This window comes from Zingiber officinale, chromosome 3B, assembly GCF_018446385.1.
Source record: "Zingiber officinale cultivar Zhangliang chromosome 3B, Zo_v1.1, whole genome shotgun sequence".
In the NCBI taxonomy this organism is placed as follows: Eukaryota; Viridiplantae; Streptophyta; class Magnoliopsida; order Zingiberales; family Zingiberaceae; genus Zingiber; species Zingiber officinale.
In genome coordinates, this window is record NC_055991.1 from 18175888 (window position 1) to 18197549 (window position 21662).

The window sequence follows — 21662 nt, forward strand, 5'->3', positions numbered from 1 at the left end:
GCTGCTGAGCGGCCAACTGCGAATCCGAGTGAAGAGTGACCCGACCGGCTCCCATATGCCGAGCTGCCTGCAAGCCAACTATGAGGGCCTCGTACTCGGCTTCATTGTTGGTAGCTTTATAATTCAGCCGGACGGATAAGTGTATCTTTTCTTCTTGAGGGGAGAGTAACAATATCCCAATCCCGCTTCCGAGACGTGTGGACGACCCATCCACATATATTCTCCACATAGCTTCTAGTTCCGACCTCTGCACCTCAGTCACAAAGTCGGCCGAGGATTGCGCTTTGATCGCCGAGCGGGGCTGATATTGGATATCAAATTCACTCAGCTCCGTCGTCCATTTGATGAGTCGTCCGGATGCCTCTGGATTTAGTAGCACACGTCCGAGCGGGCTGTTGGTTTTGACAACAATTGTGTGTGCCAGGAAGTATGGACGAAGGCATCGAGCGGCGAGAACCAGAGCGAAAGCTAGCTTTTCGAGCCCGGTGTAGCGAGATTCAGCGTCTTTTAAAATGTGACTAAGGAAATACACAGGCTCTTCTCCGCTCGATCTCACCAAGGCTGAGCCGATTCCATGCTCGGTTGAAGACAAGTATATATGAAGTGGCTCACCTGCAGTAGGCTTGGCTAATACCGGGAGGGAGTTCAGATATGCCTTCAAATCTTCGAACGCCCGGTCGCATTCTTCGTCCCAGTAAAATTTTGTAGCTTTGCGTAAGATCCTGAAAAAAGGAAGGCTCCGGTCGGCGGTTTTGGAGATAAACCTGGACAGAGCGGTTATCCGACCGGTCAGACGCTGCACCTCCCTTGTATTTCTTGGAGGCGGCATGTCTTGTAGAGCTTTCACCTTGCTGGGATTGGCTTCGATGCCCCGCTCGGTCACTATGTATCCCAAGAAGCGTCCTCCTTTCGCTCCGAACAGGTACTTCTGGGGATTTAGTTTGACTCCGTACCTGCGCAGCGTTTGGAAGGTTTCTTCCATGTCTTTGAAGAGCTCGGCCGCTCGGACGGACTTAATGAGAATGCCGTCCACATAAACTTCTAGGTTCCGCCCGATCTGCTCTCTGAATACTTTATTCATCAACCGCTGATATGTGGCTCCCGCGTTCTTCAGTCCGAACGACATCACATTATAGCAATAAGTGTCGTCGGCCGTCACGAAGCTGACTTTTTCTTGATCTTCGCGGGCGAGCGACACTTGGTGATAACCCTGGTAAGCGTCGAGCATACAGATCAATTCACATCCGGCCGTAGAGTCCACCAGCTGATCTATCCGGGGCAGAGGATAAAAATCTTTTGGGCAAGCTTTGTTGAGGTCCCGAAAATCTATGCATACTCTCCACTTGCCGCCCGGCTTGGAGACCAGCACCACATTAGCCAACCAGCTAGGGAATTGGACCTCGCGTATATGCCCGGCTTCCAGAAGCTTTTCTACCTCCGCCCAGATGATGGCATTCTGCTCGGTGCTGAAATCTCTTTTTCTCTGCTTTACCGGCCGAGCGTCCGGTCGGACATGTAACTCGTGCTGCGCTATGCTCGGCGAAATTCCAAGCAGTTCATGTGTTGACCAGACGAAGACATCATGATTTCTTCTGAGGCATTGGATCAGCCCCTCTTTCTGCTTCTCCTCCAGATCGGACGCAATAAAGGTGGTGGCCTCCGATCGGATTGGATGAATCTGCACTTCCTCTTTTTCCTCATAAATTAAAGTGGGTGGCTTTTCAGTGATGGCGTTTACCTCGATCCGAGGCGTTTTCCGAGCAGAATTGGTCTTTGCTCGGACCATTTCGATGTAACATCGCCGAGCTGTTAGCTGGTCTCCTCGTACTTCTCCCACTTTGTCCTCCACGGGGAACTTGATCTTCTGATGGAAGGTTGAGACGACCGCTCGAAATTCGCTGAGCGCCGGTCGTCCCAAAATGACGTTGTAGGACGAGGGAGAATCAACCACCACGAAGTTTATTGTTCTTGTCCTCCTGAGCGGCTCTTCTCCTAGCGAGGTAGCCAGCCGAATCTGTCCAACCGGCTGGACTTCGTTGCCCGTGAACCCGTAGAGCGGAGTCGTCATGGGTAGCAGCTCAGCTCGATCAATTTGCAACTGATCGAACGCCCTCTTGAATATGATGTTGACTGAACTCCCTGTGTCAACAAATACGCGGTGAATAGTGTAATTGGCTATTACCGCTTTGATGAGCAGAGCATCGTCGTGGGGTACTTCGACTCCTTCCAAGTCCCCTGGTCCGAAACTGATCTCCGGTCCGTTCGCCCGCTCTTGGCTGCAGCCGACTGCATGAATCTGGAGTTGCCGGACGCTCGCCTTTCTAGCTCGGTTGGAGTCTCCTCCGGTCGGCCCTCCAGCAATAACGTTGATCTCGCCTCGGGAAGTATTGCTCCTATTTTTCTCTTCCCGAGCGGACGGTCGGGACCGTTCTCTGGACGCTCGGCGATTCTCCTGCCTTGGAGAACGACGCCGATCGGGAGTCTGTTGCTGCTGTGGCCTATCAGCTCGCGCCCGATCGGCTTCATGTGTTCTTTGTCGCCTGTCGACTGAGGGCGACCGTCGTCCGACATTCCGAGGAACAGGATGAGCCACGAAGGGAAGACTTCGACAATCCCTTGTGTTGTGCGTATCCGTCCGGTGGAATGAGCAAAACATCGGGGTCCATCTTTTCTTTGGCTTGGGCCGAGCGGCAGCTACCTCTTGTACGTGTGATCTGGCGTGGGTGGATCGGATGGCTTCGGCCCTCGGTCCTCTGGGCGGCTGATGAACGGCAGGCTGTTTACGCTCGGCAGGCGGAGCCCGCTCGGTTGGGGCTTCTTTCTTCCTAGCCGCTTGTGCCTCTTCCACGTTGATATATTCGTTCGCCCGGTGTAGCATGTGATCATAGTCCCGGGGCGGCTTTCGGATGAGCGATTGGAAGAAATCCCCATCCACTAGACCTTGTGTGAAGGCATTCATCATGGTCTCCGAGGTGGCTGTTGGAATGTCCATGGCCACAGTGTTGAATCGCTGAATGTAGGCTCGGAGCGATTCGCGGGCTTCCTGTTTGATGGCAAACAGACTAACGCTAGTTTTCTGGTAGCGCATACTGCTAGCGAAGTGGTGAAGGAAGGTCGTTCGGAAGTCCTTGAAGTTAGTGATTGATCCGTCCGGCAGTCTCCGAAACCACCGTTGGGCCGACCCGGAGAGGGTGGTGAGGAAAACTCGGCATTTTACTCCATCTGTGTATTGATGGAGAGTAGCTGTGTTGTCGAACTTACCCAGATGATCATCCGGGTCGGTTGTCCCATTATACTCGCCGATCGTTGGAGACGCGTAGTGCTTGGGCAGAGGATCTTGTAGAATAGCCTCCGAAAATTGGCGATTGATCCGTTCGGGAGATGCGTCCGCTCGGGGGGCTTTTCCTTTTCGTTCATCTCGTCTGGGCATTTCATCCGAAGAAGATCCCCTATCTTTATGAGTTGGTACGGCTTCAGGGGTGCGGAATAGAGCCCGATGAAATGCAACGGTGGCCTGCGGCGCTTCCGCTCGGCCACCAGAAGCAGACGTTGCCTGCTGCTCCGGCCGCTCGGCTGTTGCTTTCTGTTTTTGCTCCACAAGCTTGGCGGCCCTAATTTCGACCAGAGCGTCGAGTTCCTCGTTCGAGAGCGTCACCATGTGTTGTCGTCCAGCCTCGTCCATTGTTTCCGATCGGATGCAGGAGCGTTCCCACAGACGACGCCAAATTGATCCTGTCCGAATCGCTGAACCAAAGGACGCTGGGCACGTGGCGCGCTCCTAGTCGATGGAGTGGATCTCCGGCTGGTCAAACGAAGCTCCGGCGATCCTGCACCAAAGTCGAGCCGGGAAGGGATTCCCGGCGGCGACCCTCCGACGCTCAAGTCAGGTAAGTGGTGGAAAAAGTGGCTGCCAAGCTTGTATTATGCGTACCTTTGGCGGAGTAATAGGCTCTTTATATAGGACGGAGAAGGAACTAATGCACATCCACCGAGGTGCATACGTGTCAGCAACCCATACCCCGGTATGCACTTGTCAGAGAGCTTACCTGACACCATACTGCTACAGTCCGAGCATGTTCTTCGATGGGACAACAGGACCCCCCGTTGTCAGACTAGGAGTATGGCGTAGCCATACGACTTGACGGCTGTCAGAAGATGTTCCCGTCTTTTACCCACCGCCTGACCGGAACGTCCGGCCGGGCGGGCGGGCGAAGAACGTCGTCCGGACGGCCTTAATTCCTTGCGCCGGCCGGGAGGCACGTCCTTCCGCTCGGTCATTATGTACTGCTTCATTTGAGCGTCGGAACCCTGGTCCCTACCAGGGTGCCTTTTACTATCAGATTTCCCTTTCTTCCGAGTCCGGTCGGCTCGTCCCTTTCTGGCGAGCCACTGGACCCTTTGACCTCCCCGTGGCGTTGACCCCTCCTTATGGGGTTCCGGATTCTTACCGCCGGATCAAGTTGTGTTGGTACAGTTGCCATTAATGATCAAACCTAAGTTTTTGATAAATGACAAATAGATTAAAGTTAGATGTACTGTGATCTAACCTTTCTACCAAGTGTGTAGGATTTGACTGATTTGACACTAGGCTGAAATCCAGCTAGGTCTTGAGGACTTGATAGCTGGTGTAAAAGTCTAGATAAGACAAGGAGTGACCCGATATCTGGTGAAAAGTTCGGCTAGACCCGTGACTTGATAGCTGGCCGAAATCTAGTTGGGTCTGCGGACCTAACAATTGGCGGAAAGACCTGGTGGACCGTGCGGGAGTCAAGCGATTCTGTGTGGTAAGATAAGTCACTCGAGGAGAAAGTTCCAGTGAGGACGAGTCCCAATTAGTGACTTTAGGCGCAAGTCTAGTTTAGATTCATTTTGGATTCCTAAATTGAGATCTTGACTAGATCCTGGTCTTAGACAGACATGGTCTAATTAATATACTATTTTATTATTGTGCTAACTTTATTTTACAGGTTATACTTTATTTTTGGACTAACATGTTTTTATTTGGTTGTAAGGTTGCAAACATAATCCCACATTGAAAACACATGAGAAAGATCATGAGTTTATAAGAAAAAGATATCTCCATTAGCATGAGGCCTTTTGGGTAGAGCCCAAAAGTAAAATCATGAGAGCTTAGGCCTAAAATGAACAATATCATACCATTGTAGAGATATCTAAATTCTTTTCGATCTTACAATTGATATCAGAGCGAGGTTGCTCTTCACCGGACTAATTGCCGGAAGAATTACGAGCCAGAGCCATGATCCAAGATCAAACCATGGTGGTGAAACCTTGAACAAAGTAGGGGAGACCCTTAGCAGGTCAAGATAACCTGATGCTCAAGGGGAGACCCTGCGCAGGTTAAGAGTGACCTGATGCTTGAGGGGGACCCTATGGTCCTTTGTTTGAGAGGGGATTGTTGGGGTTGAAAGGTTGCAAATATAGTCCCATATTGAAAATATATGGGAAAGATCATTGGGTTTATAAGAAAAAAATATCTCCATTGGCATAAGACTTTTTGGGTAGAGCCCAAGAGCAAAACCATGAGGGCGGTCTAAAGTGGATAATATCATATAATTATGGAGATATCTAAATTCTTTTCAATCCTACAGTTTTTGCATGAGTTAAAGAGAAAAATTAGTGTTGGTGAACATTGCTCAAGGTGCCTCCTGGTCGATTGGAGGCGCCTTGGACAGTGGCACAAAGGTGCCTCTTGTGCGAGTGGAGGCACCTCGAATGCTGGCCAAAGACTTCGCGCAAGAGAGCGCGGAGGTACCTCACATGCCTTTGGAGGTGCCTTAAGCTTAGCGCTGGAGGCACCTTGGAAGAGTGTTGAAGGCGCCCTCCAAAGGATAAAAACCTAAGGTTGAAAAGCTTATTGTGACTAAGGTTTGTGGGATAAAATTTGCTCTTTGAGGTGCCCAAAACACCGACTTCAATACATGCTACTCTGACTTCGTCCGTCTACTATACTGCGATGCTACTGCGTCCAACTACTATTGAGAAGTTGTTCAACACCGTGATCAATCAGATCATCTTCAAAAGTGTTGGGTAACGAAAGTTTAATTCTGTACTTAATTACTGCATAAAGGAAAATATAGCTTGTTATATTTGTTCTAATTTTTCTATTGTACTTGTTTCTCTCTTCCGGTGATTCCAGAAGAAGATTATAGTGGATTGTCCATTGATACAATTCGAGAGATCGTAGGTCTTGGATAGAGCCGTCAATTTGGATTAGGTCTGTCGGGTTGGTCCGTCCCGCCAAACAATTATAGAGGATCGCTGTCCGTCAATTAAAAGGGGCGAATGAGATTCAATGACACATCCGTCCCTTTTAACATAAACACACGCCTTTCGCTCATCCCTAATATGAAATTCCTGACTTCGTCCTTAAGTATCGTAATATAAACATTTTATCTTTGGTAAACATTGATCAACACTGATTTATGTTATTTAACATTATATTATAGTAGCTAAAAATCTCTTTATCTCTAGTCAATATTAATCAATACCAGTTAATATTAATCAATATTATATTATAGTAACTATAAGTTATTATTGATATTTTATTTTTATCACTATCAATTAATATTGTAGATAACTATTCCGTAGCTATTATAACAAAATCAAAAATAAAAATAGTTTTAAAAAAATAAAATATAATAAATGAAAGAAGAATATCGATTTCTATAAAAAAAAAACAAGAGTGTCATTTTGATTTATATAAAAAAAATATAATCATAAATGATATTTTTTAATTTAAAAAAAACAAAGATTAAATTATATTGTACATTTTATATTACATGATTAATTAAACTAGATAACGTTGAGTTTGAATGACCCGTCTAATTACATAAAAATTTTCTATCAGTTATCAAGATAAATTAAAAAATATTTATAATGGGCGGCTTCAAAGTTTAAAATCCTTTAATGCAAGTCTCATTTAGAGAAAATCTCAATAAATATATCATATCTAGGAATTAAATCGTGAGTAATTTGAAGACAACTGAATATTTTTACCACTATATCATAATACTAAAAGTACATTTTATATTACAGGACAATGTCATAATTGACGGACAGGGATCCTCTGGCCCAGGATCCCTGGACCATCCCTGGTCCCCTGTTCATTCATTGGTTGGATGAACTGAATCTCACCTATTTAATAAGTGGGGTTCAATTCATCTAACCAATGAATAGATAAAATCTCTTCTGATCCAAAATTTTCTAGACCACATGATCTAGCCAAGTAATTATTAATTAATTAAATTATTGCCAATCTTTTTCTCAACAAAACATTAAATTCTAATTCGACCGTCCAATGATTGGCTCAACGTGGACACAACTGCTCATTGGCTAAGTGGATTAGACTGACATAACTTCATTATCTAAATAACCCAACTTAATGATAATTTGCCAATCCCATCACTATGAAAAAGACACCCGCAGAATTGGATAGGGATTAGAAAAGTTCAATTAAAATAAACTGAATAAATCGATAAAACTGATTGACCGAATTTAAAATTCAATTCAGCTATTTTAAAATTTCAATTTTTTTAAATAAATGAGTTATATCCATTAATTCGATTCGAGTTTTAAAATAATTTATTAGTTTATTTAATTTTTATTAAAAAATTGGATCACTTCAGTTAGTTAAAAAAAGTTAATTTATTCGACGATTAAATGAGTTTAATTTTAACTAAATACTCCGGTCTGACATTAAAAAAACACTCTCAAAGAGATCATTCACCTATAAGAAAATGACATTTGTGAGCATCTTAGTAATTTGCCTACCAAAGCGGCTTCAGCATGTGCAATCTCTCATTCTTTTCATCTAAACAGGTAAAAGATAATATATTTTTTTTCCAAAAAAAAAAAAAGCAAAAGACAAACACAGAAGGAAAACTGAAACTTCTAACTCTAACTCTTATTATATAAATATAGTTTGTTTTTTCTGGGGAGTGATGAGAACTGTCAAACCATAAAAAAAGCAAAAGCATAATGCAATCATCACAAGATGGAAGTAGGGCAAAAGCAAGCATCATGAACATTGCAATCAAAATTTCAAAGTTACTTTTAGATAATGCTGCAATGAATGAAGCCAACATTTGTTTTATGATGTGGATGTTTCCCACTTCCAATTCCCAAATCTATGTCACCTAAATCTATCAAAGTTACATGTTCACTAGCCAGACTTGTCTACTGAGATTTCAATCTCAACTGTGGATTTTGGACTAGTCTGATCTGATATCATCACAAGAAAGAAACTAAAATTTCAATTGTTCTTTTCTTTTCTTGGATATTCCTTATCAATTTTGTTCTCTTATTTATCTGAAAGTAAATCTATTTTATTTCCTCACAAGTCGAACGAAACGTTAAAGATATTGAACTTCAAGTATCTAAAACCACTTCCAATCCCACCATTAATGGCTAATAAACAATGCAGATCCATCCAACATTAGAATAAACAAACACCACAAAAGCAAAATCTGAAGAAACGCAAAGTAATTCCAGAAGCTTGATTCTTGTAATGAGAGTCAGCATACAATGGCTTATCAAAAATAAAAATAAAAACTAGTCTCTGCTCTGATAACTTAGAATTGCATGATTGCATTATCCTTCACTTCTTAGCTTTCAGTTTGTTCTCTCAACCGGCGAATAGTGCTCCTGACCGTCACAGCACTAGCAGTGCTGTCAAACAATAAGCGTCGCCATGTTAAGTGTAAGAATGTAAGAAAAGGAAATGTTATACTGACTAGCAGTGCTGGCTCAGAACACTATCTGATTAGCTTGATCCAAGTGCCACTTGGTACACATAATGTTAAGTTTCACTTGAGCTGAGTGGCACACCGAAGTTTTAAGAACCTTAAAAAGATTTAAAAGATCTTTGAGTTTTACCGACAGACTTACTTCAAAGTATAAGCACCACCAGCCTTGACCTTGCCACAATCTTTGCAACCCCAGATCCCGACTGCTTTTCTTTTCACAGCGAACTGTAAAGCCAATAAGAACATGAATGGATAAACAGCAGGAACACTAATCGGATGAGAGGGAAATAACATTCTTTTTGTACAAGTTTTCTTAGCAAAAAAACTAAAGCACAGATTAGCTTACAAAAGGAATACCTAACTGATAATCAAAGTGTGAATTCAGCATAATAGTCTAACTGAAACAGAACTTTACCAGAAAAATAAGCATTTATCTCATAGATGTGAAAAAACATATTACTTTCAGAAATAACATCTTTGGAAACCAATGCTTTATAAACTGAACTGACCAATTTAACGAGGAACAATTCCATATCTCAATTTTGATCAGATTCAAAATCAAAAACCAGTGTTTTGGTTTGTTCATTTGTATATTTCTTTCTCAAAAAGTCAGAACATGGTAGGCTGGACAATTTACCTAACCAAACTGGGTTTTAACTTTTGAAAACACTTCAAAAAAAAAAAAAACAGGATTTCTTAGAATCAATCAATTGTTTACGCTCAAACACCTAATTATTTTCGAATCATTTGCAATACTCAATGACTACATGGACCAAGAATCTCAAAAAAGCTTGTGGATTTATTGCATTGAATTGTATCCGGCATTCATATTCAATCTGCAGTGTCATCAATGTCTTTTTTCCAATAAATTTTCATTTCCAATACTAGTGAAGAAATGCCCGTACAATATATGGACACATTGAACCAGTGCTAAGACACAAGTGAGCTTAACATCACTGCTAAAAAAACATGGAATGGAAGTAGCACTGAAAATTCATAAATAGCAGTAAATTTCATTACATAAATACAACAAATAAATATGAGCAGCCTTTTGGTTTATCAGCATAATAAACCGTTAAAAAATATAATTGAAATTCTACGTGGAACACAAGGCAAACTTCGATGCTTCTGCATTGTAACTAATCAAAAAGCAAGAAGCTAATTTATTTTTTTAAAAAAAAAATCTTTAACCAAGATTGTTGAAACTGGATAAGGCATTCCACCATCAAAGATGACCCAAAGCAAAAGAAGTTATACCTTCCCACAAAATTCACAAAAGTACTTTGCATGCTGGGAAACCTCCATCTTCTTGATTTGCTTCCGCAAACTTGCACCATATCGGGTACCTGAATCAAAAAAGAAGGCGGATCAGAAGTAGCGACAGCTACAATATCAGTTTTACAACAGGAAATGGTTTACAGAGAATACTGATTCATTGAATTACCATATTTCCCAACAATTCCAGCCTTCTTGGTACGCTTCGTCTGCATTCCAATAAGAGAACACAGTTGTTAAAAAGAATTCAATCAAATGATTCATAAAACCACTTTGCATCTCATTAATAATTTCACATATGTCAAATGCCAAGCTGAAGGCACCTTCTGTGCTAATTTTACTATGAACCAAGCAGCAAATCAAATATTGACTATGATGCTATCTTACGGGAAAAAAAACTTTTTTCTTCAAAATTTACAAAGAAAAAATTTAGAAAATAAGACTACGCAAGCTTAACATTCTTAAACAGGTACCTTTTATCTCAAACTAAAAAAAAAAAAATCTTAGTTTTTACGAGGCCAAAACTCAACACTAGGGGAAAAAAAGGCATTTTTTGTCGGAAAAAAAACTTCAAATACACCCACGATAAATCTTTCAAGCAATGTCTGCTTTCTCCTATCACGCGAATCAATTCACATCTACATGTCAAGATGGATCATTATAGAAGTGTCAATTACCGAAGCAACTTCTTACATACAAGGACTTACCATCTTCCCAGGGAGCGACTGGATACGACGTCGTTCAGAGGATCTACACGCCGATCGACAACCCCAAAGAAAGGAAATAAATGCCAGCGGCCATCGCCGGCTTATATAGGCAGAACCCTAATTTGAACGATGCAGATCCATCGATCGTTTGATATTTTTAGAAACCCATTTCTATTTGGGCTCGCGTAAAACTGAACCGTTCGATTCTTGGAGATTCGTGATCCACGAAACTTCGCTTGAATGGCCCATACAAAGCCCAACAACAATTAAAAATATAATTTAAATCCTTCGATCACCAAATAATTCAAGTCAAATTCCACTTCCTCCTCCCAAACTCCAATGGAGTCTTCTTCTTCCTCCCCCTCTTGAACAGGCTCCATTTTTGTTTTAATCGTCTCCTCGGGAGCAAACATGCTTAATGTTTCCTCACTTTTGTCCCTGTCCTCACCTCTCTCTCTCTTTCTTCCTCCTCTGCGTGCTCATTTTGTAAGCATTCAGATCATCCACATCCCCTGACAGCATTTCTTTTCCATGTCCCTCTGCATGCATTCACCTCTCTCCTCCATGTCAGAAGCTTTAATCTGTACGCATGGAGTGTGTTACAGTACTGCAAAAGCCATGTCCATGTCAAAAGCCATGTCCATGAGAGAAACAGATTCTTACCATATCAAATCAATGACACACTCTCACTAACTGCCACACACATTTAGTCGAGAAACACACACACACACAGAGCAAAGCTTTGCTCATCATTTAGTTCACAAATTTGCAGACCGGTGACGACTAGACTAGCTCGGACGTACAGGTAGAGCAGAGGAGGGCTTGGCTTGTTCCAGCATTTGGACCACCTCTCTCATGGTCGGCCTCTCCACGCTGTGCTCCTGGACGCACAGCATGGCCACGAAGAACACCTGCATGGCCTCCTCCACCGGCACGTTGCTCAGCCAGGGGTCCAGGATCTTCACCACCGCGTCCTTGCTCCAGTTCGTGACACTTCTCGTCCACTGGACAAGGTCCAGTCCTTCCTCTCCGAAGTCCCCTACCGGCCGCCGGCCGGTGATCAGCTCCAGCAGAACCACCCCGAAGCTGTACACGTCGCTCTTCTCGTCCACCTTCAAAGTGTACGCGTATTCTGTATAAATGAAAAGGGTGCAGAATAAATTAAATCAGGGATCCCGATCAGGATTCATAAGACGGAATCTTAGAACCTGGAAATTTATTGTTTTATAACTGAGCCGTGGATTTGGTCAAAGATGTGTTGATAGTGCTAAAGAACAGCACTCAATTAGCATGGGATGCCAAAGCAAAAGCAAAAGCAAAGCAAGGCAAATGCTGTTTCCTTTCTTTGAGGAGTTGGCTGATCTCAGTGCCCTTCTTTTTATGGAAAAGAAACAAGAGATGGGCCCGACGTGAATAGGATCTCTCACTCAATGCCATGCTTCTGCAGATAAAGCGTACGACATGTTGCTTTAAAGTTTGAACATGATCCATACATCTTACCGTGTGGATCACTGTCTACGAGCATCTTTGTCAGATTCTTTTGTTTTTCCTAAATCTTAACCACAATCTAGTGGTAAAAACAGAGTCGAGAGTGAGTGAGTACCAGGAGCGATGTAGCCATAAGAGCCGGCGATCGCCGACATGCATTCAGAGGTTCCAGTGTCCCTCAAGTACTTGGCGAGGCCAAAATCAGCTACGTGAGCTTCGAAGTTTGCATCCAGCAAGATGTTGTTGCACTTGATATCGCGGTGGAGGATCGGAGGACGGCAGTCGTGGTGCAGGTAGCACATTCCTTTGGCTGATTCGACGGCGATCCTGAGCCTCAGTTGCCAATTGAGGTATCCAGCTCGCTTTCCGTGGAGCAGCTCTCCTAAATTTCCGTTAGGCATGTACTCGTAGACCAGGAGATTGCAGTCCTTGTTGGAGCAGAAGGCGAGCAACCGGACGATGTTCCGATGCCGAATCTTGCCCAGCGTTTGAATCTCGGCAGAGAATCCATTGTCGTGCGTCGAGCCCTTGCTGATTCCGAGCAGGCGCTTCACTGCGACCTCTTCGCCACTAGGCATCGTTCCTCGGTAGACGACGCCGGCTCCTCCTCTTCCTATGATACAGTTCTCTTTGAGGCATTCTACAATCTCTTGACTCCCGAAATCCAGTTTCTGGAATGCAGTCAGCTTCCACGAGTTAGAGTTTCTTCGCATCATCGACCGTGTCTTGATGGCTACTGTGAACGCGAAGACGATCGAACACGCTAAGAGGCCCAGCGCGAGTAGGAGCCTGGACTTCCCAGGGAGCTGGAACTTGAGACTCCCTTGTTGGTCTTGATGGAACGGAGAGCTTGCTGAAATGTTGCAGGGGTTCAGAATCGACCCGCAGAGCCGAGGATTGGAGAGAAAAGACGAAGCGTTGAAGTAGGCAAATTGCCCTGTCTCCGGCACTCTGCCGGAGAAATCATTGTGGGAGAAATCGGCGCAAGTTAGACTCTTCATGCTCCCGATCTCCTTCGGAATGTTTCCGGCCAACTGGTTCCATGAAACATTCAGATAGTTGAGTATTTTAATTCGAGACACTTGAGACGGTACCTCGCCGGACAATTGGTTTCGGCTCAAGTCCAAGTAAGTCAGCAGAAAACAATCGCCGATCTCCGGAGGAATCCGGCCGGAGAAGTTGTTCATGCTCATATCTACCTTTAGTACGTGTCGAAGAAGGCCAACCTGAGATGGGATCTCTCCGTTGAACTGGTTGCCACTGAGAAGGAGAATCTGCAACGCTGAGAAGTTTCCGATGGAGCTCGGAAGAGGCCCAAAAAACTGGTTGTTAGATAGATTGAGCTGGCCTAGCTTTGCCGGTCGCTTTGCAGGCTCATCTGCTAGAACTCCGGTGAGATAGTTGTTCTGCAACTCCAGCAGTAGCAATTCCGGAAGGTAAAGGAAGCCTCCGGGAATGGAACCGGTCAAGTAGTTCTGCCCCATGCGCACCCTCACAAGAGTCGTGCACTCACCGAGATCATCCGGCAGAGGACCAAAGAGGAAGTTGTTGAGCAAGATCAGTATCTCCAATGTCTTCCCAGTGCAGAGACCTCTGGGAACCATTCCGGTGAGCTTGTTGGTGGAGAGATCAAGCTCTCGAAGCCTGCCATACTGGCCAAGCTTGGGAGGGATAGTGCCGGTGAAGTTGTTGTGCCACAGTTTCAGAACCTCCAAGCTCGGCAGCTCCGCGACGAACAACGGGATCTCTCCGTGGAATTGGTTGAGGAACATGTGCAGCAGCTTGAGCTCTCGGAGATTCCCGAACTCCTTGGGTATCTCCCCGGCGAGCGCGTTGTTGGAGATGTCGAGGAATCTCAAGCTGCTCAAGTTGCCAAGTTGGGGAGGAATGGTGCCAATGAGCTGGTTGGTCTGCAAGAAGAGGGTGTCCAGCTTCACAAGATCACCCAATTGATGTGGGATTTCGCCTTTTAAGCCGCAGCTCGAGAGGTCGAGGTGGAGGAGATTAGTCAACCTCCCGAGCTCCGCCGGAATGGCGCCGTCGAACTCATTGAAGTAGCCCAAGTAAAGTTGTTCGAGAGTGGTGAGGTTGCCTAGCTCGGCTGGAATACGGCCACCCAAGTCGTTCCCAGCCAATGACAGATAGCTAATGGCCGGAAAACCGCCATAGGCAGTGGGGATTTGGCCGGAGAAATAGTTCCCGCCGAGATCCAAGTGGCGGAGCAGGGGCAGCTCCGGTAACGCCGCCGGCAGTGATCCAGAGAAGTCATTGTTGTACAAGTCGAAGACTTGCAGCTCCGCCATCGCAGAGAAGTTCCAGTAGTCCAAGGAGCCATTGAAGTGGTTATTGGAGATGTTGAGGAACTGGAGGCGCAGGAGCTGGCAGACGCTCGCGGGGAACTCCCCGGCGAAGCTGTTGCCGGAGACCGAGAGGCGAACGAGCGCCTTCAGCTCCGCAATCCTCGGCGACAGGGAACCGGAGACGTTGAGGCTGGAGACGTCGAGCTCGGTCACCGCTCGCCCGGCGTCGTCGCAGCGGACGCCGCTCCACGAGCAGAGAGAAGCATGGTTCCGCGAGCTCCAGCTCCGGAAGAAGCCGTCGGAGGCGCGCAGAGATTGCTTGATGGAAAGAAGAGCAGACGCCTGCTTCCTGAGGGAAAGGCCGGGGGAGTCCGAAGAGACGGCCGGAGAGAGGAAGAGAAGAGAAGAAGAGAGGAAAAGGAAGAAGCTCGCGCCAACAACGGCCATGGAGAAGCAGAGGAGAGGGAGGACTGTGCAATGGAGGAAGGTGGTGGTGCTAAATAATATGGAGGTGGAACAAGGCGCTGTCGCTCTCTTCTTTTTCCGGGGAAGAAAAGCCAAAGACCAAAGAGCAGGAGTGTATATTAAAAGAGGATACAACGCACTGTGGGAGCAGGGCCGATCATTATATCGGTGGAATTTGTTCGGCAAATTCCTTTGTTATTTCGTCCTCTGCTGCTGCTGCTGAAAAAGCAGCAAAATTGATCAGTAATTTGAGCTCGCGAGATGATGAACTGGTCTGAACACTGGCTCCAAGTTCAACCAGATTGGCTTCCGATCGAATGAACCGATTCGTGTGGTCTTCGAAACAGCTGAGCCATTGGTTCCAGTAAGTGCAGTCTATTCTTCAGTAATGATCAAGAATTGGACAACTACAGGGACACAGTTAGCAGCCTTTGAAGAATCGATAAACATGTGCTCACAAGACTCACTTTTGTCCTTTAGGCTAAAAACTATGCTCTTTATTAAGGGGAAAACTGCACTATGACAAAAGACTACTGCACAAAGAGAATCCTTAAAGTTGAAACTGAGAGGGGGGGCCGACGAACCAACTGTATACAAAAATAAAAAAGAAAAGAAAATAATGATGAATCCGATAAAACTGAATCTTGAGCAACCGGTTCAGTACTGCAAAGTTTTTATCGGTCCAGCGTCCTATGGTTGGATGCCTTATTTGGAGGAACAAAGTGTATACAAATTACATCTTTGCGGTGGTTTTAATATACAGATAGAACTAGCAATTGATTTATTATGAATGATGATGGCCAGGATGCTAAAGTCACAAGTAACAAATACACAAAGAGAATGATTGATTATAAATGTTAAAAAAAATATTAAATAAGTTAAATTATGATGACACAAATTTCTGACTCTTGCTAACAAGATAAACTAGACTCATATATAAGAAACATTACATTGAAAGGGCAATACATAAAGAAAAAATGGCGTGTGCAATATGAAATAAAAAGGACCCATCTTCAATATTGGTGCTAAATATCCTGAGCATCATTTAATCTGAAAGAGAAATATAACCTTGAAAGATCACCTAAGTGTGCGAACCTGAAGGTCAAAGAAAGTGGAACGTGAGCACGTAATTGAACTTTCATATCTTCTTAACATCAACTATAAGTTATTTATCTCTTCATTGCTCTATTAGATCGATATAAATAGTTCTGTATTTTAGTTCTTCAGGGTTTAAGGTAGTCCGAGTTCTTACCAAGTAAAATGATTTTCTAAATAAAACATTTTCACCTGTATCTACATATATCTATTCTTGTATATCATGAACACATGCATCAAAATAATGATTCCATTTTTATGTTCTTTTTAATAAATTACCAATAATTTATCTGTAGCTCATGTTTCGATATACAAGATCTTCTTCTAATTTCTTTCTTTTTTAAAAATAACATATTTAATTAATCTTAGCAATAATATTTCATGTAACTTTGATCATGCACAAGGAAATATCATATGGAAACCAGTAGAAAGTGCCATACAATCTTACATGAAACAATGATGTTCAGATTCCTTTGTGAATCTCTTGTGGTAAGTAGATCAGTTGGAGGGTGCGTTTGGTTTGTGCATTTTTCATTTTCATTTTCTGAAAAACGTGTATTTCTGAAAAATGGTGTTTGGTTTGTATTTTTCGTATCTGTTTTCTAAAAAAAATAGATAACGTTTTCTAGAAAAATAGAAAATGACAAAAAGTTATTTTCATTTTATGGAAAACGCGCGTTTTCTAGAAAACAGAAAATGACTTTTTGTCATTCTCTATTTTTCTAGAAAACGTTAACTATTTTTTTAAAAAAAACAGACATGAAAAATGCAAATCAAACATCATTTTTTAGAAACGCGCATTTTTCAGAAAATGAAAATGAAAAACGCACAAACCAAACGCACCCTTAGTTTTTTCACTGAAGAATGGAAAACTCACCATCATTTCTACTACTGCATCGTCTCTTATTCAGAGTTTTTACTCCTTTGGAAGAAAAGGCTTATGGTAGTAGTTTCACATGCAAGATTGTTCAAACATCTTTCCTCAATTTATTTTTAACGAAGCAAAAGAGATGAACAAAAGAAAGATATTGAATATATACATTTTTCCTATATCTGAAATATAAACTACCAGATACTAACTTTTTAGAATGAAAATGATTTGTTCCCTGCATGATTTCATTTCAGTTTTGCATGAACCATTTAAAATGGAGCAATTTATTCTAATGAATAATTCTTTCGTGATGAAAAGTTTCATTCCAGTTCTATAAAAGAAAATAGAAATAAATAAAATGAGCAAACCAAATCAACTAGGGAACTAGTGATTTATCAAGCAAGGTATGCTAAATGGACAAAGAAAATTAGACATACTAAATAGACTAGTTATATTAAGAATTAGATGGATCTTTCCACTAGTTATATCATTCTATTATTGTAAAATTTATATATAATTAATCATTTCCCCTTTTATTTCATTCTGATTCCATTGAAAATCCCATTTCAATTCTATTTTAATTTATGCTCACGTACCAATTTCAACCGTGTGTAATGGGTCCATGAGAAGGATTTGCCCGAGGACTTGGTGGAGTATAAGGATCTCGGGCAAGCAGGACTCTTAAGCGTCTGTGAATTATTATTTTCTCATTTCCTGCAAAATCACAAAGATATACTTTTGCTGCAAAGTTACTATTATTTATTCAGGATGATGGTAGTTGTAATAATAAAATGAAAAGGATGGGAAGTTTAAAAAATACCATGAGAACTTGGAAGGTTAATGACTCCAGGATCTCCAGCAGCTACTGAACAAGCAAACAGGAGGAGAAGGAGAACAAGCTTAATGTAACAATATCCGCTCTCCATCTTCTCCATCTTGTCACTACTCAGGTTATTGCCATGCCACTTCTGTTCTATTTAGAGTACAATTTTTCAAAGTCATGGTTCGATAGTCTCTTCCTCAGCTTCTTGGCCATATAAAATAAGTTGAACAAGTCATGGAGACATTGACAGTACTTGTGGCATCTTCTTAGTTTCTGCATCATGCAGGACTATTCTCACTTTGAGAGTTAAGGCAACGAGTTCAATGTTGTGCACAAGTATAAAGAAGACTAGCAGGTCTACAACTTTGATCCAATGAAATTACAAGAAGTATCAAGAAGATAATAGTACATATTCCAAAGACTTGCAGTCAATGGAAAATGTCAATTACTTAAGAGTTAAGACTTGGACTATTGATTTTTGAGTTTGTGGTGAGTCTACTGTGTACACTCTCAACCATTCATCTTGTCTAACAATAGCAATATTCTCATCTCTCGTGTATAATATTTTTGAGCTGTATTTTTTTCTTATTGCCCGATGCTCCGATCTATTAAGTGTTGAAGACTACCACAACATTGTTCTTTTTAACGCAAGGAAGAAATGATGATCACAAAAGATTAAGCAATGCCAAACACCAATTGAGAGTATAATTCATGACTGCTACAAGTGTATAGTAACCAAAATCGATAAACCATCAATTTCCTTTTTATTCAAACTACTGCACAGAAGAACAAGTGCATTAATTTCTACATACTGTGGTGGATACTATAAGATAGAAAGATGCATCATGAATCATGAATATTATCCTAATGAAAGAAAATTTGTCCATATGGCTACTGGCCTCATCTCTTCCATCTCATTTGTTCTCTCAACTTCATGATTAGCCTTGTCAACAAGGGAGTTCATGGGCTGCTACCAGCTTCAACATCTTGCGTAGTTAACTATTTGAGTGGATATGTTATCTTCCGTCTTTGCAAACCTTCCCCTAATCCTAGGCTGACTATCAGCAAGAGCCTTCCTGCAAGCATACTGCAAATCACCCAAAACTTATCAGTTTATAGAATTTGCTTTTAACGAAAAATTGCAAACAAGTGGTTACATTTGCAAGCATTTTGACTCAACCACCCTAAGATAGCTTTTCATTATGGTATCAAGGCAGTTTAGACTCTAAAGCTAGCATACTTCTGCATGATGAAAAGTTTATTTGTCACGAATAGACGGATCAAGAAATTTTCATTTAGTTCATAATGAGGAATAAGTGCTTTGCCTTGCAGTATCTAAATTACAATACATGTCATCCTTTTTTCATTCTGATTATAAAATGTTATGTCCTGTTAAAACTCTTGTCTTTGCATTGTTATCCTTCACCTGTAGTCTCTTCTCAAATCTGTTGAGTATAACCTCATACATTCATCCATAATGACGACAGAAGCTATATTAATCTGGAGTATTCAAGTGTTCTTACATGGCTTCAGAAAGAATCATGAAGGGGAAAGAATAGCTTCACACCTTGATTTTTCTGCCAAAGTTTCTCTTACTCTTCTTCTCCCTGTATCTGGAAAGTTTTTGTAGTCGCAGCTCTGTCTTATTTTCACTGATGGAAAGGGGTTGCTCGAATGAAGAACATACAGTGGTGGCATTTCTTGAGTTTGTGCTCTTATTGCCAAGATTCTGCAAAAACTAGTCAAAATAAATAACCATGCCCATCCTGGCACACAGCAGGTAGAAATTTTACATACTACAAGTGATATATCTTGATGAACTCATAATAATCTCAGAATTTCTCAGTGGAAAATGTAGCCAATGCATATTTTCTCTGGGAAGTCACAAATATTAGATAATCATCCAAATTAGTTAACTAAAATATTGTCCATAATTCTTAAATCTGGCAATCCTTTTATACGTTGGTACAACTAACCCTCATTGTATGTATAGGACCAATAGAAGATTAATATGACTTTCATTCAGCATGACACTAATTGATGCGGGTAAGTAAATGTTGAAGCAATTGATTAAGACCTGAGAAGCATAGTAAGGTCAAATACTGTGTTAGCTGAACCTTTATGGGCCAAGGTAGAAGAGATAAAGTGAGGGAAAAAATAAACATGAAAATTAGTAAGAAAACTAGAAATTTACTCATACCTGAACATCTCCTTCGCTGCTTGCTCTCCTCAAACCAAGTGCAGCTTCAAAATCCAATCCCTGGAAATCAAGGAAGTCTAGTCTTCTACTGCAACTAGGGAACCACTCTAATGAGCTTAAACACTCAGAACTTGCACTTTTCTGAATTGATCTTTCTACTCGGAGAATTTTTCCAGGGGGCGGAACTCCGGCCATCCCAACTGCAGGAATCTTCAATTCTTCTAGGAGCTGAGAAATTGGCTCTTCAATTTCCGATTTCTCCATAAGGTCCTTCTTGCACTCAAAGTAAATGTCAGTGAGATGATCGTTTTGGATTGACTCTATATCTGCAGCCTTGATTGTTTCTGTGATGACATCTCCTCCACCTGATATAATGGACATGGCATTAGCCATGGGATCAAGTGCAGGATCTTCTAAGATGGGTTCTGGAGCTTTGAATAGGTCTCCTTCTCCTCCCATATCATATTCTGAAACAGAGGGTGCCTGTGCCATATTGGCCTATACCAAAATCAATGAGTGAATTACAGGAACAGTTTCATTATTGATACACTAAGGATTAATAGTTCTGTACTGTATTTTTCAACAGACATTTTGAATGAGGATTCACAAAGGTCAACAAACATTATCTGTATGGGCATTAAGAGAATCTGATTGATGGCCAGCAATTGCTTTTCATACTGGATTGATCTTTCTTTTTTATAATTCCATCGTAAACAGAAGCATGGATATATAAGTTTTAAATTTCGCCTTGGTAAAAGTTCCCATTTTCCCATCAAACATAGGAAAGCTATCCAAAACAAAATATTACCCTCAAGCTGAAAGTTAGGTATTAAAAACTTTCATAAGATTTCACTTTTATGATTTTTTTTTGTTTTAAAAATAGGGTTGAACAATTGTCTAATAAATAAATCATTTTTTCCCCTTTCATGGAGTCTTCTTGTCCACTTTAACTAAGCATTAAACACTCTCCTGTCTCAACCTTTTGGACCTTAACAATTTCAGTTTCTTTGCTTTCAGAAAGTTCTCTCCGAAACTGCAAAGTGTCATGCGATTCTTGATTCTTTCATTCTTTGTAATCCCTCTTTAAAAAAACAACTAAATTCACCAATAAATTGGGAGTTTTAAGATCAAAATAATCTGCAATATAACCTTTTTTACTTTCTTTTTCTTTAGGATCCTTTTGAAATATAATTAACTGTCCCAACAAATCAAACAACTTGTGTCAGTGTTTCACTTTTCACCAGGCAACATTCAGTACCAGATCCAAATCTCTCCAGAACAGAGCAAATTCCTCGACCGGATCCTTTAATGAAACAGTAAAAGAGAGATCGGTTTAACCAGAAGGCAAAATTACCAAGTTATGCCGACCGTCCTCGACTCCGACATAGAATCGGTGGGAGAGAAAGCCCTCGTCGGAGAACGGTAGGTACGAGTAGTGGCCGCCGCTGTAGTCATGGAAGAATCCGTGGGAGAAGACCGAAGGCAGATGAAGCCCCGCTTGAGCATACATCGTCGATATCTCTTATCGCCAACTTCACTTTGATCGCTTCCCCTGCGAATCCTCCTCTCGTCGTCGTTCTCCGTGGATCGGAGGAAGGAGAAGGAAGGAGAGAAGCGCATGACCAACGAGGAAGGAAAGGGGAAGCGAAAGAGGCCTATTTATAGAGTGAGTG

The 21662-nt window shown here is 42.2% G+C and overlaps 3 protein-coding genes across 8 annotated transcripts; all 3 read right to left on the reverse strand.

Annotated features, from left to right (window-relative positions):
• Nucleotides 1–8487: 8487 nt before the first annotated feature.
• Nucleotides 8488–10889, reverse strand: LOC122056024 (60S ribosomal protein L37a-1). Of its 2 annotated transcripts, XM_042617761.1 has the most exons (5): nt 10748–10889; nt 10210–10249; nt 10023–10111; nt 8908–8990; nt 8488–8688 (listed from the first exon to the last, which is right to left on the reverse strand). In XM_042617761.1, the coding sequence occupies exons 1-5, from the start codon at nt 10748–10750 to the stop codon at nt 8625–8627; spliced, it is 279 nt and encodes a 92-aa protein (XP_042473695.1). In that variant the 5' UTR covers nt 10751–10889; the 3' UTR covers nt 8488–8624. The 2 variants fall into 2 exon arrangements, with proteins under 2 accessions (XP_042473695.1, XP_042473694.1); XM_042617760.1 differs by lacking the exon at nt 10748–10889 and having other exon boundaries at nt 10210–10255.
• A 501-nt stretch (nt 10890–11390) lies between these two features.
• Nucleotides 11391–15106, reverse strand: LOC122056022 (leucine-rich repeat receptor-like serine/threonine-protein kinase BAM3). Its single transcript, XM_042617757.1, has 2 exons — nt 12351–15106; nt 11391–11879 (listed from the first exon to the last, which is right to left on the reverse strand). Exons 1-2 carry the CDS (start codon nt 14980–14982, stop codon nt 11536–11538), a joined length of 2976 nt encoding a protein of 991 aa, XP_042473691.1. The 5' UTR covers nt 14983–15106; the 3' UTR covers nt 11391–11535.
• Nucleotides 15107–15834: 728 nt separating this feature from the next.
• Nucleotides 15835–21618, reverse strand: LOC122056023. Of its 5 annotated transcripts, none has more exons than XR_006132985.1 (7): nt 21344–21618; nt 19990–20487; nt 19357–19518; nt 18689–18876; nt 17787–18062; nt 17563–17680; nt 15835–16095 (listed from the first exon to the last, which is right to left on the reverse strand). XR_006132985.1 is itself a non-coding variant. In XM_042617759.1 (4 exons), the coding sequence occupies exons 1-4, from the start codon at nt 21497–21499 to the stop codon at nt 18769–18771; spliced, it is 909 nt and encodes a 302-aa protein (XP_042473693.1). In that variant the 5' UTR covers nt 21500–21618; the 3' UTR covers nt 18522–18768. The 5 variants fall into 5 exon arrangements, 2 of the variants coding, with proteins under 2 accessions (XP_042473693.1, XP_042473692.1); XR_006132986.1 differs by having other exon boundaries at nt 17563–17701; XR_006132987.1 differs by having other exon boundaries at nt 17563–17707.
• Nucleotides 21619–21662: the final 44 nt, after the last annotated feature.